Here is a 20836-nt window from a genome sequence, read left to right as displayed (position 1 = left end):
AAAAAGGCAGCGGTTAGCAATAAGACAGATGACAGCAGTTTTGCAGTAGTAGTAAACATAATAGATGGAGATGTGTGTAGGGGCTTAAAGAAAGACACAATATAAATACACAACAATATATGTGATATGTAGATGGAAACAGTGCAGGAATACCAAAAGTGCAGAAATGCCTCCTTTCAGAGGCCAGTATTTCAGCAGACAGCAGATCTGTTTTGGGAACAGGTCAATGTTCTTTGGGTTTTTGTCTTGTGCAAACCTCAGCATTGGTGAGACTAGAAGCCCGGTATCAATCTTCCTTGTGAGCATGATGCTGCTTCTGTCTAGATGGCTGCATTTTCTTTTTCTTCATTGTCTTCCTTGAGTGAATCAAGGTCTGTTGGATCAGTCAGTGGTGAAGTACAGAAAAATGGGGCAATGATAAGGGTTAGCAGAGCATGTTAGTAAATGATCAGCAGTTATATACTAAAACTAAAATCTGTGGATAGCAAAGTGGTGCTGTGTTACAATTAGTCCAGATCCATACACTTAACTATAGACAGATAATTCAGTTTTCAAAATCAGATATAGTCTATGCAGTGTAAGTGTCAGGAAAGAATTTCCCCTGTATTACATTGACAAGGACCTGTAGGGGTTTATTTGCTCTCCACATGAAGTGCAGTGTTCTGTGCTTCCTAGGGTAATTTTAATTAACAGATGTTTTGAAAATGCAGGAACTGAAGGCTTTGACACCATTGATTTCCTCTGCTGCTTCTCAGGATGTGCAATAGGCTAGGTTTCTCTCTCTTTTTTTTGTTTGTTTCAGCTCTCATGTTTGCTGTAAAACATGAGAGAACGTTCTGTAATTCTGTAGTTCTTGGTTTGTGCTTGAATGGTGTGTCAGCAGCTTAAACCACATACCATTTATTGTCTAGGTGTCTGTTCTTGTAGGGAGCATGGCTTGATAACGATCAATTCCAGTCTGATACTTAATGACCCTGGAAAAAAAATTACAAGTTGGATCAAAATAAGTAGTGTGTTAACATGCATGTTAATATTGAAATATTAATTAGTGATGTGGTTTAGTGGAGGACTTGTTAGTACTAGGTCAGAGGTTGGACTAGGTGATCTTGGAGGTCTCTTCCAACCTAGATGATTCTGTGATTCTGTAATTAAGTAATTCCTATAATTTCCTAGAAGAGTTTAAGAAATAGTACTTCTTAAATAGTTCATCATTAAGCTGCAATGGAATTATAAGCAAATTGTCTTAAGAGACACAAAACATACTTTAATATTTGGGGTAAATTTAGGAAATGCAGGTCTGAATTTGAGTTCTGAATTAATGGATTTCTAGGTCAGCACATGCTCAGCTTGAAAATACCTGCTATGTCAAAGTACAGCTTTGTATTTCAGTCTTTCAGTGTTTATTTTACAAATAAACCATCCTCTTCTTTTTAGACAAGGAGGGCTGGAACAGAAAGAAATGTAAAATGAAATGTAAACAGCCCTTCAAAGTATCTTTGTTAAAGACTAAGGTGAAACAATCTCCTCCTCCTTCTTTTTTCTAAAATGAGTGCTTTACTCTTGCTTGACAATCACACATGTGCTTACCTAGACTGATATCAAACTGTAAATATGCATGTTTAACACAATCTGAACAGGCTGTTTCTTGTGTTTTTGGTTTGGTTTATTTTTTTGTTTGTGTGTTTGAATGGGTGCTTTGTGTTTGAAATTTCAGCAAGTTACTTGAAATAGCAGCGTTGTGATAGCCATCACTACAACGTTCCAGATAGAAATTCTGTAGATTGAAAAACACATTGTTGTTCAAGTGAGAGTAGTCCAACAGGATCCATGTGGCCTGCTGCCTTTTCCTCTGAGGAAATGGGTTCACATAATGCTTCTGCAGGGACAAGTCTTGAATTTGAGTTGTGTGCTTTGCTGGGCTTGCGTTTAGATCTGTGAACCACTGGCTCATAAGGGTAATATCCTGAAAATCTCTTCCATTATTAATTAAGACTCAGGATTCAAATCCATGGGGCTCTTAAGGATTACCTTAAGTGCTGAATCTCATCTTTTAGGGAGAATGTAGGGCTTTATTTTAAAGTGATGCCATTCTTACTGAGTTAATTTTTTCTTTTCATTCATTGGCAGGTAAGTGTAGTGGTCGGCAAGAAGACTCTCTTTCTTTTTAATTTGAATGATCCTGATAACCCGATTGATCTGAAATTTCAGCAGTCTTATGGCAGTATTGTAACCTACAGATGGTGAGCAGAACTTTCTTAATGCAGCATTCTCATATTAACAAGTTGAAGATTTTCCCAGTAGTTCTGATAAATGCTTTCCAGCATATATGAAAGCAAATATCCCTTGCTCATACTGGACTTCTCTTGGATGTATGAATCTACATTTTGTAATTCTTTTAACAATTCACTGGCTATGAAAGCAGTGTTGTCAAAATGTATTCACCAGTGGTATGCTCTGTTTTAGAACAATGATACTGTTGCTGTCCTGACAGTAGAAAAAATTGAGGGCTTTATAGGTTGCTCTCTATTTCGATAAGTAATTGATGAAAGATCTAGGGGTGGAGTTGAATCTTTTGGCTTTTTTTCTGGATTTACAAACTTAAGTAAAGTTCTTGTAGCCTCCCTGTAGGTAATCTAATTGGTTAATATTCATTTGAAGAAACCCCTAACTAGAAGTTTCCATTCTGTACCCAAAAGTAGCCATCCTGTTTCTATATCTTTGACACAGTCTATGTTAAGTCAATGTGTTATTGACATTTATTGCTAACACTTAAACTCTGTAAGAAAATTTGTAGCTGTATGTTTCTTAATTTGTGGCCACGTATCTAACAAGGTGTACCCAGACGGTTTCCTTTGTGATTTTTTTTTTCAATTAAGCAGATCAGATACAGCATGTCAGGGTTAATTCAAACAAGTAACTATTTCTGGTTTAACCTGATTATTTGTGCTTGACAGTATGAAAAGTAAACAAGCTATCTATTCACAAATACGCACGGTAGCTTTGGTACTTTCACTGTGTTTGTATCAGCATGCCTTAAGGGCAAACTGGCTGCTATTATTGTTTTTAGCGTAGCTTTGAAGTGACAGAGTCAGCCATAACCTTGAAATGGAATTTTCCATCTTCTGGCATGTTTATTCTAATGATGATACTCAAGTTCTTTCTCCTAGCATCATTGTCATGTATTCTGCTTGCTGAAAGTAGAAGGACATTAAAGAATTTAGAAGAGAGAATAAAGAAGATTAAGATTAAACGCTGAGCACACTTGCATGAAAATTTTGTTTTTCTCCTTTAAGATATTTGTGTTTTTTTCCCCTTACTCTGTACTATGCTGTATTGTACTACACTATATATATAAATTCCCATACCTTGATTATTTGTCCCATTAAGGAGAGGCATTGACAGATTTTCATACTACATAAATATATCTCTTCTCTTAATTTTTTAACAGGTATGGTGATGGCTACATTATGATTGGTTTCTCACGAGGGTGTTTTGTAGTCATTTCTACGCACATTCGTGAAATAGGCCAAGAAATCTTTCAAGCTCATAATCATAAGGATAATCTAACCAGCATTGCTATATCACAGTCATTGAACAAAGCTGCATCATGTGGAGACAATTGGTAAGGGATAGTTTTATACATAACAAATAGGGTTCATCTCTTGTAACTTCATCTGTTTCTTTCCCACCCTGGAGGCCTTCCAAAATGGATGAGTTGTGCCTTTTCATCAGATTTTATTTCTGTGAACAAATCATTTTGTACAGTTGCAGTGATAATCTATTTAGAGTGGTGGATAACAATGAGGGAGAAAAAAAGAGAGTGTGTGTATTGCTCTTTAGGAAATAGCAGGCATTTTACATTCATGCTCTAATTTTGCTCAATTAGGCTGTCTTGATAGGGCTGAATTGGGTTTATTCCAGTTTATGATGACTGAAAATTATAGTAGTGAGAATGACTGTTTATTTTCATTTTAGCATTAAAATCCATGATCTGTCAGACCTGAGAGAGATGTATGCTATAATAAACTTGGATGATGAGAACAAAGGTATGTTAATAGTCTTCTGCCTGAGGACTGAAATTTTTACAAATCTGGTAAAACAGAATTTTGATGGTGACTTTGTTTACATTCATGCATTAACAAAAAGTATTGTTGCTGAAAAACTGTATAAATACAGAAATTACCATAAAGTTCTTCTTTCTCAGTTAGTATACGTTAGGTGACTCATAGCAAAATGGGAAAATACAGTTATTTCTAACAAGTTTTATTTTATCTGCTTGAAGTATAGAGAAGTACAGCTCTAAGAATATTTGATTAATTAGAGGTTGTCAGTTTTTTGGGTTTGGTTGTGGTTATTTTATTTTATTTTATTATTTTTTTTTGAATCTGTAATGTTTTCCATTCAGATTACTAAGATAATAAACTGTTTTCTGCTTATTTCCATGTTTTTTGGGTGATTCAGTTTATTGGTGTTTTTCTGCATCTCTTGGACTAAGTGATGATGCCTAATCTGTTCTCATCCTGATTTGTGCAATTAACTCCCAGAACATTGTTATAAGCTCTTGAGTTACAGCTATCATCTCCTGTTGCAATATCTGTAGATATTTCAATTATTATACTCACTCTTAGGAAGATGCTAAATTAGTAAATTATTATTTTGGTTTGAGTGATTCTAGTTAATCTTGGAATTATATTAATTGGTTAGGTTGTAATACATTAGTACACATATTCCTAGGTATGAATTTCTGTCATTGTCGCATTTTAAAGTGAAGTAATTGTTTCTTGGTTTCATTTCAGTAGTCCAATAAATGATTTTTTTCAAAAACTTGTAAATGTTTTAGGTGTAGAACAGCTGGCTTGGACAGATGATGGGCAGTTGTTGGCAGTATCTACACGAAGAGCATCCCTTCATGTTTTCTTGACAAAGCTTCCAATCCTGGGAGATGCTTGCAGTACGCGGATCGCATACCTCACTTCTCTTCTTGAAGTTACTATAGCCAATCATGTGGAGAGAGTATGATAGCCTCTTCCTTTTAAGCTTTGTTTAGATAAAAGTAAACTAAGAATTAATAGTGAATGGAAATTGATACTCTTTTTCTTACAGGAGCTACCAGTCACTGTCTCTGTTGAAGTAGAGCCCAGTTTTGTTGCTATTGGTGTCTATCATTTGGCTGTAGGAATGAACAATCGTGCTTGGTTTTATGCACTTGGAGAGAACAGTAAGCATAGATCTCATTTTCTTATTTTAAACTACTGCATCATTGTGTGTCTTTTTTTTGTAAGTGCAGTATGTGTTTAGCAGTGCTGGTCCTTCTGCGTTGTAGAATAACAACTAGAATTGCTATATGGTCCTATTAGGACCAGATAATGATTTTGGCAAACTGAAGTAGTCATGACAAGACATTGTGAGTAGAATCATGTTGTTTGGGTTGGAAGAGACCTTAAAGATCGTCTAGTTCCAAACCCCTGTCATGGGCAGGGACGTTAGATAAAACAAAGTATTGGTTTTAAGGTTCAAGGTATAGGTAATGAAATGTAGAATTTTATTTATTTATTAGATCATGTTGTTAATCACTGAAAGCCGCCTAGGTTTTTGAGAAATTGTTTGACTGCGTCTTTAAATACTAAGTTTGGCAAAGTAGATAGGATCTGTATGATCTCTATTAAATGTTGAGTTTGGTAGATGTTTATGTTGTTTGTGTGGTGTAAGGTGAAATTTGTTATGCTATAATCAGATTTTGGACAGTGTTGTCTATAGTTTTCATGCCTCTCTAACCAGAACATTTTTTTGAATAACAAAAGATTAATCAAGACTGTAAGAATATTAGTCACAGTTGCATAGGAAGAGATTCTCTTGTACATTCTAACTAGTTTTCTGACTGCTAAGAATAAAGTCTCTGTATGTATGACCTGTCCCTCTGCTTATTTGTGAGTTCTTCACATCTGGTTACTCAGCTGCAAATTTAGATTATGATAAATGAAGACCTGTACAAAATCAACATTCTTATATCTGTTTCTTTTCCGTTTGAATTCTGTAGATGTAAAAAAGCTTAAAGATGTGGAGTACCTGGGTACGGTAGCAAACATGCATCTTAATTCTGATTATGCCGCTGCTCTCTTTGAGGGTAAAGTCCAATTGCATATGGTAAGAGCTTTAGCAATTTGGAGTGTTGAAGTAAGGAGTAGATTTAAGGTGAACAAGTTAAATTTTAAACTTGAGAGAAAATGGAGTGATCTTCCCTTAATGGAGATAAAAATAAAAACTCTTCAGATTTATTTTTTCCTGGCTAATTAATGTATAAAACCAAGTTTCTAGAGACTTCAGAAATATAAACTACTCTAGAACAAATGAGAGAAAATGTTTTCTTTTGAATTAATTCCTGTGGACAGGAAAAGTTGTTTTCATGTCATTTGACATCATCACAGTTTGATACAGGCCAAACTTTGATACATTGTTGTTAACGGTGGAGTTTTGAAGTTCATTTTATTCTTTATATTTAGATAGAAAGTGAAGGTTTGGATGCTCAGGAAGAACGGGAAACTCGACTCTTCCCAGCAGATGATGATAAATGCCGAATTTTGTGCCATGCTTTAACTGGTGACTTCCTCATATACAGCACAGATGTGAGTATTATTTCTGTTTTTAAGTGTATTTTTAAACAGAATATGTTTCTACCAAATGATTTGGATTATTACTCATATTTTTAGCAAGAAATTATGCTTCTGAAAAATTTAATCTGGATTATCTTCTATGCAAAAGCAGTCAAAATTGCATCCAACTTCCTTTACATTGCATTTATATGAGATGCTTTGGCTGGAGAGTTAAGTTTTGCTTTTACTAGTGTTTGGCACAAAGGGCTGCTTTTTAATCGCAGAATTTAATGCTATTGCAGTAGTGAGAGGTTTGGGAATCAGTGTGTCTTGCAGATACGAGCAAAAAGGTAGCACTTGAAAATGTGTTGATTTAGGTGGTGATGTGATAGACGTGGACAAAAAGTTAATGAGGTAAGCAGGTATGGTACGTAAGTGGAGGTCTTGATTTACTATTGAAGCTTCTGTCAGAAGATAATTTTTTAGGTGTGTTTCAACCAGGATAGAAACTAAAAGGGCACTGAAAAATGATGTGAACATTGTTATGTTTTTTGGGGGAGATTTGGGGGGGTAGTTTTTTTGGGTTTAGTATTTTCTGCCACTGGGATTACAAGGTACATTTGACGTTGTGGTTCTGTGCTCTTTATAAGACAGGGTGATGACCTTCCAGAGGAAAGACAGAATTGCTGTCTCTGGTGTTACCACTGGTTTAATAACTTGAATGGTTTTATGGTAGTCAAGTGCTCTCCTGTCTCCTCAGCTGCTTTTTTATTTAGGAAAAACTGGTATTGATGAATTTAAAATGCCAAATTCAAAGCCAATCAATTTGGTTTGTGCAAGTTTTACAATTGACTTTAAAAGCCTTCTTTTACTACTGTTGTTCTTTGTGCAATACTAGTTGATTAACACTATTTTTCAGCAGTAAGTTTGATTGTTTTTTCCCCTGGATTAGGTACACCTGTACTTAAGAATTTGTAGTTCTTCCTGGGAGACAAATTTTTCAGCATTGCTTAAAGGTTCAACTTCTTTCAGGAAAGAGGCAGAAATTTCCCCTGGTTTGAGAACTGTGCAGTAAATACAGTTGGTCTCCATAAAGCAGAGTGAGAACAGGAGCACTCATTTTCTACCCCCTTCTCTAAAACTCTCTCGTGGTTATGTTTTGCTTGAAGAGAAGTCAAGTAATAGGAACCAAAATAGAACCAAATAAATAGGTTAGTTTCCATTTTCTACTGTAAATGTGCAGAGAAAGAAGCACTTTCAGTAGTAGGTAATTCAATTCTTGGCTGAAGATCTTATTATGTTGGTTAATTGTGCTCTTATGTTAGGATGTCTAAAGTTGATGTGGATGAATTTAGATCTCTGGATTCTTAGTTTATTTCTGTTGTGTTTTTTTGTTTGTTTGTTTGTTTTTGCAATCACATGTAGTGGAATTCACAACCAGTACTAATCAGAGAAGAAATAAGTTCTGTCCTTCTACTACAGTAATGGATACTTGTATCTTTTTATTAGAGAAGGGAGGAAATGAGGTTTTCATTAAAATAATAATAATAAAAATTAAACAAAAATCTTCAAACCTCCATTTTTTTTGACCCACCCCCTAAAAAGCCTCAAGTTTTCCTATCCTGCCCAGTAACATCAGTGAAGGAGGAAAGAAGCCAAAAAAAAAAAAAGCTGGAAATGCTTTTCTTTAAAAACTCTTCATGCTTGGAATTCTAGGAAGGAAAAAACAAATCAAATTAATATCTACTTGCCATTTATTGCTGTCATTATTAGCATTTTCTGTTATTTCTTGTTAGACTGGAGTTATTCGTTATTTCTACATTGAAGACTGGCAATATGTGAATGAATATCGTCATCCTGTCAGTGTGAGAAAAATTTTTCCCGATCCCAATGGAACCAGACTGGCTTTCATAGATGAAAAAAGTGATGCCTTTGTCTACTGCCCAGTAAGTTAGTGTGGGATACCCATGCCATTATATTTACAAGTAAGCTCTTACAGTGTGTGTAGTAGAGAATGAAAAAACTTAAGTCACTCCAGCGTGTATGCTGGAAGAAGAAATTGCCAGAAAGGTAATGTAAGGAAATAAAAATGTCACAGTAGATCAGGACAATGTAATTATACTAATTTCCTTGTCAGTAGTTGTCAGAAATGAATGCATTTGTGTATTCAAATACAGATAATTTAGCCAGGTAACAAGTACTACCTTTCAGTTTCACTGCCTGTCTCAATACCCTTCTTCTAAGGAAAGTAAATAGCATGCTTATAACATGTATTTTCTCCATTTACTTCTTTTATGAATTAAACAATTGTTGTCTGATATTCAGAGTTGCTGCTCATAAGAAAGCTTCTTTGTAACATGAATTGCACATTTCTGCACTTTTATGTCACTATTTTTAATGATTATCATGATGAAAATTTACCTTGTGTCATTAGTCTTGCTTCCTGGTAATTTGACTTCTGCATTGTTTGTAGGTAAGTGATAGATTATATGAGATTCCAAATTTCTCACCAACTATTAAAGGAATCCTGTGGGAAAACTGGCCAATGGATAAAGGTGTTTTTGTTGCTTATGATGATGACAAAGCATATACTTATGTCTTTCATAAAGATGCCATTCAAGGTACTGTAAATGCTTTTAAAATCTTATTACCTATTTCAGTTAATAAAGCAAAGCAAGTTCTATTTTTTCTGTTAAATATTTTCATAACTGCATATGAAAATGGACAGTAGTACACAAGTTTTGAAATGTAATTGCTTAACAGAAAACTAGTTGCTGAGTAGGTTTCTCTGTAAAGTTGGTCTTAACCCTTCAGGCTTTTTACTACTGTAATCTTTTGTCTGAAATTTACATGTTGTGCTTTAACTAAATTTTGAAATATTCATGAGAAACTCTTTGGATCGAGATGACAAAAGTCGTATTCACTTACTGTTCACCAAAACTGTAATCATAGCAATTTCGTTTTTTTTGACAAACACCAGTAAATTTATCTACAAACATTTGGAAAATTACTGTAATAATTTAGAAGATTTAAATTAGTATTAGTATTTTACTATGCTAAAAAGCATACACTTGTGCAGTAGATCGTGACTATGAGAATTAGAGACCTTGAGAAAATACCCAGCAGATCTACGCTGACTGCTTACCGTGTTTTTTACCAAGTAGGGATTTTTTTAAATGATACCTTCTTTTCTTCCTGATCCTGAAATCTAGGGTCCAAGATTATATTGGCAGGTGGCACCGATGTCCCCTTTTCCCATAAACCTTTGCTGTTGTATAATGGAGAACTAACTTGTCAGACTCAGAGTGGGAAAACAAACAATATCTATCTCAGCACTCACAGTTTCCTTGGAAATTTGAAAGACTTTGGACCTAATGAGCTGGCAGAAATGCTTACTCAAACGTTAATGTTGAAAAGGTACATCTGTGTTTTAATTATATTGTGTAAAATGTTTTCTTCTGTGCTTATAGCTCTATACAGTGTATCCTAGTGATCTAAAAATGTCATACTGAGTATCGATAAATGATATTGATCCCTCAGGCCATGTAGCTGTCTATGCAGACCCAAGTAAGTGACACACTGCTGCTGTATTTGTTTTTCCACTGTCAAGTAAAAGTAATTTTTTCAAAACTGTTCTGTGATTCTATGACAGTGGCTCTTCCAAAACCAGCTAAAAGTGATTCTTGCCCACTCGCCTTACAATGTAATGAAACAAAGAAAAATCAGTATAATGGAAAAAATGCTGGAATAGGAAAAGCAGGTGATTTCCTGAAAAAGTGTGGTAGAAATAGGAGTAAACAGTGTTGTAAGTTATATATTTGTATTTCTCCTTTCTTTCTGGTAATTGTCTCTCCATGGCTTAGAAGTAGAGACTTTTGGGGTTTTCCCTGCTCTAGTATTAGGAACAGCATGTGTTGAGAAGGAATTTTAGATACAATAATATTAGTTTTAAATTACTTTTGTCTTCTATAGGTTTTCTGAAGCATGGGAGATATGCAGGCTTCTGAATGACCCGTCTGGTTGGAATGAACTGGCCAAAGCCTGCTTATATCATATGGAGGTGGATTTTGCAATACGTGTTTATCGGACATTTGGTAATGCTGGGATGGTGATGTCACTAGAACAAATAAAGGTAAAATGTAAAGTCCCTTTTAATGGGAAACATTATGCGTTAATTCTTTTTAAGAATTGATGAATTCTTACTCTTTTTGTGGAAATTTTGTTTCTTTTTAAATAAAAGGTGAATTATTTTCAAGGGAGTTAGTAATCAGAGAGGAGAAAAAACATTCAAACTGCAGAACTCTTGACAGTTTGCTCTTCAAGTGGTTGCAGCATTCTACTGGGATGCACAACATCGTTTCCCACATTTGCTTGGGAGCAGCAGGATATGTTCATGTGTCAGAGAGACTCTTTCCCTTTGTTATTTGTGAGAAAATGTTTAAGGCCACTAATATTTTTTTTTAGGCAGATTGAAGTTAGACTTCTAAAAGTGTACGTGAAATTGTACCTTAAGAACATGGTTCTGCAAATGCTGATTTTAAACAGTGATTGCAATACTGACTTTGAGCTACAAAAAGAAAGTGAGGGCTTTTTCTGGTTTGTAGAATCTGATATGTGTAATTGTCAAATGTCCAGATGTATTGTCTTACTATGTATAATAAAATATGTTGTTTATGACTTTTTTTTTCTTGTCTTGTGGCATACTGTTGCACCTATTGTGTCTTTTTACAGGGAATAGAAGACCATAACCTTTTAGCAGGACACCTTGCCATGTTTACTGGTGATTTTAATCTGGCTCAGGATTTATATCTCGCATCCTCCCGTCCCATTGCTGCACTTGAGGTATTCAAGATGTGTGATTTTTTTTTTCTGCAGTCTTCACTTTAATGTTGGAATATTTTACCTTCTGATAATTTTGCCCTTTTATAGTTTTGTTCTTGCTATTGTGTGACCACCCGACATTCTTTTAGGATGTATGTAGCTTTCTCAAATTGTCTGCTTCCTTCTAGAATACCAGCTCTATAATTGCATTTATATAATATTATAAGTATTACAGATATTATAGTATTATAATTGTACAAGTATAGATTTCATATTACAATTCAGAATTTGATATCTGCATCAGAAAATGTTACTCTTTATAACAGATGCGAAAAGACTTGCAACACTGGGACAGCGCACTTCAGCTGGCTAAACGGTTGGCCCCAAACCAAATCCCATTCATATCAAAGGAGTATGCAATGCAGCTTGAATTCACGTAAGTTCTCCTAAAATGTTGCTGTATAAAAATATTAAACCAGTGCTCATGCTAATTAGAAAATCAGTGGAATTTAGATACTTTAGCTTACATTATTGCTGAAAAGGGAGCCTGTCAGTTTTTGCAGCTATAGTGCCAGGAAAACTAGTTTTGTGTGAATACTTCACACTAGAGACAGAGGTTAGAAAATAATAGTTACTTTTGATTAATTACAGTATATCTGTGTTCTTTTCAATTGGTAGTTCCAGTATATAATATAATCTACTAAATAGTACTTTGTCGCAGATCAGTGTTTGGAAAATAGAGAAAATTCACAGCATTTAACACTTCTTATATTGGATGAAAGCCTTGCATTTAAAACTTCAGCCTGTCTTTCATTCAACACCCAAGAACCTTCATATTCTCACACATTTTAGATAGAGGAGTGTCAAATTTCAAGCCTGACATTCTCTGCAAGAGAGAATCTATCACCCATTTGCCAGATATTAAAGTTTATTTTATAGCTAATTCTTTACAGATTAAACACAGTCTGTTTAACATCAAAACCAAGGGGAAAATTTCTATATATTAGTAGAGTTCCGGGAAAAACTCTTTCCCATCTCCATAATGGCCCTAGAACTGTGGGAGGACACTTGCAGGTCACAGAAAGGAGGCAATGTGCAGCTGAAGCTATGTGACTATCTGTAACTTGTGTTGTACTTAAGAAAACTGAATATACTTAAGAAAAAAAAAAGCTTTAATTTTTATGATAAAAAAATACTAAATACTTTTAGAAGATTGGTTTATTTTCCAGCAAAATGTGTGGAAGTAGAGATTAAATTATTGAGGTATATTGCACACTTGGGTACTCTTGGCCTGTCCTTCCGGGAATTTTATTGGTCTCAGTGTAAAGGAATGGAGAAATGGATGGCACTTTTGAGTAAATGCTCAATAAAGTGTGAGGGAAGTACAATCACATACTGTGTGACTTCCATCTTTTGTATACCTTGCATTCTGGTATGCAGTCTTTATGTCTAAAGCAAGACAGATTGATGCATAACCTGTCTCAAAGATTTGTTATAGTGGGGAAGGTCATTATCACTTCCTGTTAAAACTGTTGTTCCATGTAACTTCCAATTTTCTTTTAGGGGTGATTATATTAATGCTTTGGCACATTATGAGAAGGGAATCACTGGAGACAATAAGGTAATTCCTTTTTAGTAATGATAGCATGTGTACTATCATACTGCACATTTAGTTGTCATGTTTCAGATTTACTAGGTTTTTGTATTCAGCTCTAAATCCGTACAACTACCACTTTTGGGATAGTAGTCTTTGCACTTCTGTTATTTTTAATACACAGAACGATGCTTTCTCTACTTTAAAGGCAGTACTGCCATTGTATTAACATGGCACAACTAGACTTACATTTTTATCATTTGAGCAGTTTCGTAATAAACATGCAAATGCCATGGGTAATATTGCCAGGATTTTCATTGTTAAAACAAAAGTCCTAATTATTCCTTCTGTTCTTCTTTACTGAGTTGTTATCTGCATAAAGATCGACAAGGATTGCGTTAGAAAATAAACATCATGTTCAATAGATTCTCCCTTATTCTGGCATTATTTTCCCTGATACTTGCAAATTGTCTGTTATGAAACAGCTCAAATGATAATAGGGATATATAATAGGGAAAATAGCAATTGTTTTCTGAATTCAAGCCATTTGGCTTTATAAAATATCAGTGGGATTGACACCTTTTTTTTAAAAAAAAAAAAAAAGAAGAGAGACTGCAAGTGTAATATTCCCTTTTTTTTTCCTGTTTTTACTGTTGGTTTTGGAGGAAAGAGGGGAGTAGTACTGAGCAAACTGTATAAACATTCTCTGTATGCTTGGCCTGGACAGATCTTGTAAGTAAAATGTAAAAATTTAAGACCAAAGTTTAAGAAAAAAACTAAGCAGAGTTCTTCTTAACAAGTAAATAATAGTAGAAGCTAAGCAAGAATTTCTAGACAAAAATTGATTTAACTGAGGCCCTGTAATGTTTTGTTAATTTGATTAGGTGCTTTGTTGCTACGGCTTTTATGAGCTGAGATTTCTGATGTAACATATAGTTACTGCTTTTTATTTGATTGCTAGTACCAGGAACATGATGAAGCTTGCCTCGCTGGCATAGCTCAGATGTCCATTCGAATGGGAGATATCCGTCGAGGAGTAAACCAGGCCATTAAGCATCCCAGTAGGTTACTAAAAAGAGACTGTGGAACTATTCTGGAGAGTATGAAGGTATGCAGATGAGTTAATAAAGCTAAGGTTAAATTTGTGAATACATTAAGATGTTTATTTATAATCAGAATTTACAAATGATGTTATAATGATTTTCAATATTACAGCAATTTTCAGAAGCTGCTCAGCTGTATGAAAAGGGACAATATTATGACAAGGCAGCATCAGTATACATCCGGTGTAAAAACTGGTACGTACAGGTTTCAGGGAAGTGTTACGTTTCTTGAGACAGAGCAAGTGCTGTGTGCTCTTTAGGAAAGAACAAATCTATTAATACTGCAAAATGTTTTATGTTTCATTGATTTCTATGGTTCCCTCCACCAAGTCTGAACAAGAGCAGTGTTCACCAGATCCTCGCAAAAGCTTATGTTGGTTTAAATACTGTCTTAATGGAAATGGAGGATAGTCTTCCTGTTTCTTCTTGTTTTATGTTATGTTTAAATTAGTTACATGTGGTTCTGAGTCCTTTGTGTGTGTGTGTGCATGCATGCATGTGCACTCTGCATTTAATCATTTTATTCTTGTAGTTACTGTTTAGTTCATTAAATTTCTTTGGTTGTAAAATACATAGCTGAGACTGAATATCCAGAGGGTTGGAAACCGTTCTGAGTTTGTGGTTCAAATGGAGTCAATATCATGAGCTGCCAAAAAGCAGTGCAGTTCAATAATATTTACATCTTAAGTGAATTTGGTTATTGTCAAACTTACAGTGGATAAGTACAATTTATGGAGAGACTTAAAGCCTTAGTTTTAACCTAATTATGTTTTATGCATTTTTAATATCAAGAGCAGATTATAGTAGAGATCAGAAATACTGTAGGTACAGTTTTAATACTGTGCTGCTTCTGTAGATGAGTTGGAGAATAATAGAGACAAAAATGGTCAGTCTAGCACTTCTTATGCTCATACATCTCAAACAAAGAAGGTACTGTGCTACTAAAAGGCCTGTATGCCTATGAAGCAGTCTATAATTTCCATTTCCATCAAGTGCAGCCTTTTGAAAATATTAAAGTGCCTTCAAAGCTTATATGTTATGTTCAATTACTGCTTTTTCTTAACTCTTTTTCATGCCTGTTTTACCAGAGAGAATTTGAAATCAGAAATAATTCTTAAATGGCTACTATCTTGTCTGTCTAGGGCAAAGGTTGGTGAGCTTCTTTGTCATGTTTCATCTCCAAAGATTCATCTACAATATGCAAAGGCCAAAGAAGCAGATGGCAGGTGTGTTTGCATGCTTATCTGCATTTATAAAATGTATTATTATTATTTATGGAATACATTGCTCTTTCTATAAAAGACTTCAAATTTTGCATAAAACATCCTTGTGAAAAGGGATTCTGAAATTTGTAAGTTTAAGAACTACATAAAGATTTTAACATATTCTGAGGACCTACCGCTAGTATCAAAGATGTTTTAATTGTTTTTTGTTTTGTTTTGTTTTTCCCATCCAAGCATTACTGTCTGTTTAACAAAAATTATTAAAGGTTTTAAGGCACTGCACCCAATGCAGCATTTCAGTTAGTAGAGTATTGTTAAATTTATTTCTAACAGCACCTTTCTTAAAGCTGTGATTTTGAAGGTCATTGAAAGTGTGAATGAAAACAAATTACTGTTACATCTTAACTGCTCTTGCAAAATACTGAATAAAGTGAAACTATTGGCTGAATGATAAAGTCCAAAATAGGTTATATTTAATCACAAAAAAGCGGTTTTCTGCTTGTCATTGCTTTTAAGTAAATGTGCTTCAGAATAACGACAGTTTATAATGTGAGACCACCAAAGCTAAATGATTGGATCAATAAGACTAGAAAATACTATTTGTGTCAGTTGAATACTGTGGGAATGAGGAATTTCTTGAACTTGTTTACAGAGCAGAATATAAAGTATAATTTTTGAAATTCTACAACTGGATATCATCTGTTTGGATTTTATTGTTCTCTCATTCCCAAGTGATATAATACAGAATCGATGGACCAGATGATGTTCACTGATGGAACAGATTAACTACTTCTAAGATATACCCAATGGGATGCTGATAGAGTAGGTCAAAAATACTGGTGTGGTTGAAATTTTTCTGTTGTCTCAACCAGCCATCCCCCAAGAGAAAATACAGTGAGAGAGAGAGAAGAAAATAAAGAGAGAGAAAAAGAATCATGGTAAATACAGAACAAGGCTATTAAATGCAAACTGAAAAGAAGGTGACATAGAATAACCTCTTAGAAGTAACATACTTTTTGTTTCTTTCATACCATACTGTAAAGAGTTACTTAAAAGTTAGAAAAACTGAAAACATTGCCTTTACAGTTACAAGGAAGCTGTGATGGCTTATGAAAATGCAAAACAGTGGGACAGCGTAATCCGACTGTATTTGGATCATCTTAATAACCCTGAAAAGGCTGTTAATATTGTGAGAGAAACACAGTCTCTTGATGGAGCAAAGATGGTGGCCAGGTAATAATACATGTCATAGATTAAAAAATTAGTCACCTTTGAGAGCTATTAACTATGTTTCTTTCTTCCATGTTGCTGTCTAAGACTAAAACTGTGCTTAGTAAATTGAATTTAAATAAAAATAAATCTTGTAAGCTTGTAGAGTATATAATATTTCAACAACAGCAGTCTTTATGCATCCCATAACACCTCTCAATCTTATGTTTGATTTCTCTTCTGTTTAAATCATGTATCACTCTTAAACCGCAGTTGTATTTTCAAAGTTACTAATTTTCTAGATACAACTATGGAGAACATAGTAACATCAATTGTTATACACAGTATTCATATTAATTTCTCTCAGGAGTTACATTCTTAGTGTTCCTGTTTTATTGAAGTTTCAGTTTATGGGATGGGCAGTCAGAGTTTAGAAAGGGTGAGAGAGGCCGTGCTTATTGGAAGTTGGTGAGGCATGCTAATGTGTCAAACTGGTTATTAGTGCTTGGTCAGCGACTATATATTTCAGTTCAGTGATTTGAGTTCTCTAAAATTTGGACAAATAAGTGGGCACTGTTTTATTTATTTATCTTTAACTTTTAACAATTATCCTGAAGTAGTGAGTTAGACAATAATAAAAGTTGCCATGCTATATTACTTATACTAAGTTAGTTTTAGTAACCTATTTAAAATAATTGAGATATAAAATAAACTAGAAATGTATCCTACTTGCATGACACAAAATACAGTATGCTTCTTAAAATGTGGAGTATTATTCGTTCTGTTACTTAACTAAAGTATTAGTTTGTTCGTTTTGACTAGATTCTTCCTGAAGCTTGGTGACTATGGCTCTGCCATCCAATTCCTGGTCATGTCCAAGTGCAATAATGAGGCTTTCACATTAGCTCAACAACACAACAAGATGGAGATTTATGCTGATATCATCAGTGAGTATTCCAGTTTAATAGTTTGCTTATAATGTGTTGTGCTATTCTTTTACTTGCTTTAGACCAATTTGAAATGATAAGACAAGGGCTGTGAAATTTGGTTTCCATTTCTGGTCTATTTCAGTCACCATGGTCAGATTTGTCACCCTGTGTCTAATTCAGGCCTATAAGATAGGGTTCATTTTCAGCTCAGGTGTCCCCCACGATCCTCAGCATACATTGTTCTTAAATTCTTGACTGTGTTAGAGCTTTTTCTGTTAATCTACAGAGGTAAAGCATTTGTCTAGTCTGTTTTCCTATGTCAGTCGTGGAATCCTTTTCTTTGACCTTGATATATTTAGTACTACTTTTCTGAAACTTAGATTTTTACTAGTAAAATCGATTTTTATTCCCTCTTTTCCTTTTGTAATGGTTCCAGCTTTTTTTTTTTTTTTTAACATGTTTATGTTACTTGTCTTTTTATTATTTTTTTCCCTTAAGGCCCTTCATGGCCTCCTGTTGTCTCAGTGGGAGGCAAAAGGAGACCTTGCTGAGAATCTCACATTTACCTCAGGTTATCAAGTCAGTTAGTGGCCAGCTTGTTGATTTGCAACACATTTTCTATTTTTCTCCCCTGTCAGGCAGCCTTCTTTGTGGACACAGTTTCACATAAGTACATAAGTTTCTACCAAATTATCTCATGTTATTGATTAATCTCTTCCTTTAAAAATCTATTCTTGCTATGGTAACTATAAAAGATTGACAATAGTTAGCTTAGTGATGTACTATTACAGCTGCTTTTCAAGGTGGGCAGTATTGTCCTATTATTCCTTATGCTTTCTTCCTTCCCTCCTATCCAGAATAGGGTGTCTCAAATTGTAATTTAAATGCATGGAAAAACTCTTTAAAACTTACACTGAAGAAGTGGCTGTCTTTGTTTTAGATGTGTACAGTAAAATGGAAACTTGGTTAGAAGTTTCCTTCTAACCTTTTCTTGGTTAGAATACTTTGGTAGTATTCCCTGCTACTACACGGTTAGATTGCTCCTGATCATCTTTTATTGTGCAATACAGATATACTTTCATATTCTTAAACTGTGAAAATAATCCCAGTGATAATCTCATAATTACTTGTTCTGCTTTATTGTTGCCAAAACATAATGAAAAAAAATCATTCCTGGGTCATAGTTATGCCATTTTATTATGTCTGTTAAATAAAAAACAGAAATCCCATTACAGTGTAAAACCTATGGAAACAATTATGACGCTGCATTATTAGCTCCCAATGTCTGACGTTTAGTCTTTGATTAAGTAGAAAAACAGATGTGAAAGACTATTTGAGTCTAGTTGGCTTTGTTTTTCTTTGTAAAATAGGAATTTAATTCTTTGGTAGGCTTTTGTCATACTTAATAAAAATACTCTGCTATCCTTGCTTTCTTTGTGTTGCAGGTTCTGAGAGTACTAGCAATGAAGATTATCAGAGCATTGCACTGTATTTTGAAGGAGAAAAGAAACATTTTCAAGCAGGAAAATTTTTCTTGCTGTGTGGCCAATATGCACGGGTCAGTACTTAAAAGATAAACCAATGAGAGTCAAAGGGTCATAGAAACTGTCCAAAGTACAGTACTTCCAGATTAGAGACGTTCATGGTAGGCTTTTTATCTGCCTTAACTGATACGCATACTTAGGTTTGTTTTTTTTACACCTTTTTATACTAGAGTAAGCTCCCTGTATTTATTATTGGATTCTATGAATTATACACTGTCATGCACATAATTTTTTAAACAGTAGAGTCTCCAGGTGAATCATCAACACACTATTCTCTGTGAATCTCTAAATGACATGAACGGATAAGTAGAATTTACTTAGAGTTTATTTGCTTAACCAGTGAAGATAAAATAGGTTATTATATAGCATTGCATATCCAAACTTAAACCATTATTTTAAAAGAAGGAAGTATTTCAGTTGACACTCCTGACACACAGGTCTGTCAGATGATGCTTACTAAGTGTAAGTACTCTGTCTTGCAGGAGTAAGGGCTGCTGCTACCTGTATAGCATATGTGGTTATCCTGATGGCTATAAAATACAATCAAGATAAGCATCCAGTGTGCCACTTTTCTGTCAAAAGACAGGAAGAAGCAACTTAATAAAAGTGAGGAAAATGTTAACTTCGTGTATCTCAGTTTTAACTCTTTTTTTCTATTTTGTTCTAGGCATTAAAGCACTTTTTAAAAAGTCCAAGCACAGAAGATAACTTGTCTATAGAAATGGCAATTGAAACAGTAAGCAACTTTGTTACAACAACAACAACAAAATCTCATCTTTTCAAGAGGTTTATTTTCAGTATTGTTGCATTTTCTTAGTGTCAATTAGTGTGTTTGGACAGATTGCAAATAGAAGGAAAACTTTATCAATAAAGGTGATATTTACATTGAGTAAATTAGTTCTGACACAAGTGCAAAAAGTGTTTTCAGTGTTCCTAGGAGAGTTTATTAATATATTCGTATTTTTATGGTTTTGAGTCAGAGATACCTGAGTGTAGAACTTTCTTTTTTTAACAATATCCGTATATGACTTCTCAGTCTTGCTGATTTTTCCAGTCTGTGCACTGTGGTAAGAGAGGTCAATATGCCTCCATTCTCTCTCTCTCACAGAATCACAGAATTGGTGGGGTTGGAAGGGACCTGTTGGTTATAATCCCCTGACATAACGCAGTAGAAAATAAATATGAACCTACTGCATGTCAGAGCTGGTGAACCAAGTAACCATCTGGTTTAAGCACACAGAACTAAAATAAATGTATTTTAAATATATCTAGTTTCAGTTTTTAATGAAAAGTCTCCTTGTGTATAAGTTTTTTTTTTCCTTTCTCTTTCATGTAATGATAATTTCTTCTGTCTTTATTTAATAGGTGGGACAGGCAAAAGATGAAACCCTAACAAATCAGCTGATAGATTATCTTATGGGAGAGAGTGATGGCATGCCTAAGGTATTGGTTTTCTATCACTGCTGTTGCATCCTGTTGCTATACTGCAAGGTCTTTTGAGTTTATTTTGTCCTAAATTTTGTGGTAGCTACGGATTGCTTTTTAGCTTGCTCTTACTGAGGAGTAATGCATATATGATCACTCTTTGAGCCATTTCACCCAGTAACACCAGTTTCAGAAAGATAAGAAAGCAAATAACTATCTTAGGTACAATCATCTTTCTGTAAGCTTAGCAGAGTAGATCCAAATTAATGCTCACACTGAGGAAAAGAGACAGAACTTGGCTGTTTGGTCATAGCAGCAAGCCAACTGGCTTTCCCAGATGGTCAGTCAGCAAGGCAAGCTGACTGCTTGTCAAGGCAAGCACTGACATCTTCTAGCAG

General features: G+C 34.5%; 1 protein-coding gene across 2 annotated transcripts in view; it reads left to right on the top strand.

Moving 5' to 3' along the window:
* WDR19 (WD repeat domain 19) overlaps window positions 1-20836 on the top strand; it is a 40405-nt gene that overhangs the window by 6626 nt on the left and 12943 nt on the right. The window contains exons 8-29 of one of the 2 annotated variants that reach the window (XM_035325994.1): window positions 2128-2240; window positions 3449-3622; window positions 3976-4046; window positions 4841-5013; window positions 5104-5218; window positions 6038-6144; window positions 6501-6623; window positions 8387-8536; window positions 9064-9211; window positions 9803-10007; window positions 10563-10722; window positions 11322-11432; window positions 11738-11847; window positions 12975-13032; window positions 13967-14113; window positions 14221-14303; window positions 15251-15334; window positions 16418-16564; window positions 17363-17487; window positions 18915-19027; window positions 19681-19749; window positions 20379-20456. In XM_035325994.1, coding sequence (XP_035181885.1) covers window positions 2128-2240; window positions 3449-3622; window positions 3976-4046; window positions 4841-5013; window positions 5104-5218; window positions 6038-6144; window positions 6501-6623; window positions 8387-8536; window positions 9064-9211; window positions 9803-10007; window positions 10563-10722; window positions 11322-11432; window positions 11738-11847; window positions 12975-13032; window positions 13967-14113; window positions 14221-14303; window positions 15251-15334; window positions 16418-16564; window positions 17363-17487; window positions 18915-19027; window positions 19681-19749; window positions 20379-20456 — 2664 coding nt within the window. Of the gene's footprint in view, window positions 1-2127; window positions 2241-3448; window positions 3623-3975; window positions 4047-4840; window positions 5014-5103; window positions 5219-6037; window positions 6145-6500; window positions 6624-8386; window positions 8537-9063; window positions 9212-9802; window positions 10008-10562; window positions 10723-11321; window positions 11433-11737; window positions 11848-12974; window positions 13033-13966; window positions 14114-14220; window positions 14304-15250; window positions 15335-16417; window positions 16565-17362; window positions 17488-18914; window positions 19028-19680; window positions 19836-20275; window positions 20457-20836 lie in introns of those variants that run through there. The other variant, XM_035325995.1, reaches the window with a different exon arrangement.

Source organism: Oxyura jamaicensis, chromosome 4 (assembly GCF_011077185.1).
Source record: "Oxyura jamaicensis isolate SHBP4307 breed ruddy duck chromosome 4, BPBGC_Ojam_1.0, whole genome shotgun sequence".
NCBI lineage: Eukaryota > Metazoa > Chordata > Aves > Anseriformes > Anatidae > Oxyura > Oxyura jamaicensis.
This window is presented reverse-complemented; position numbering and strand designations above follow the sequence as displayed.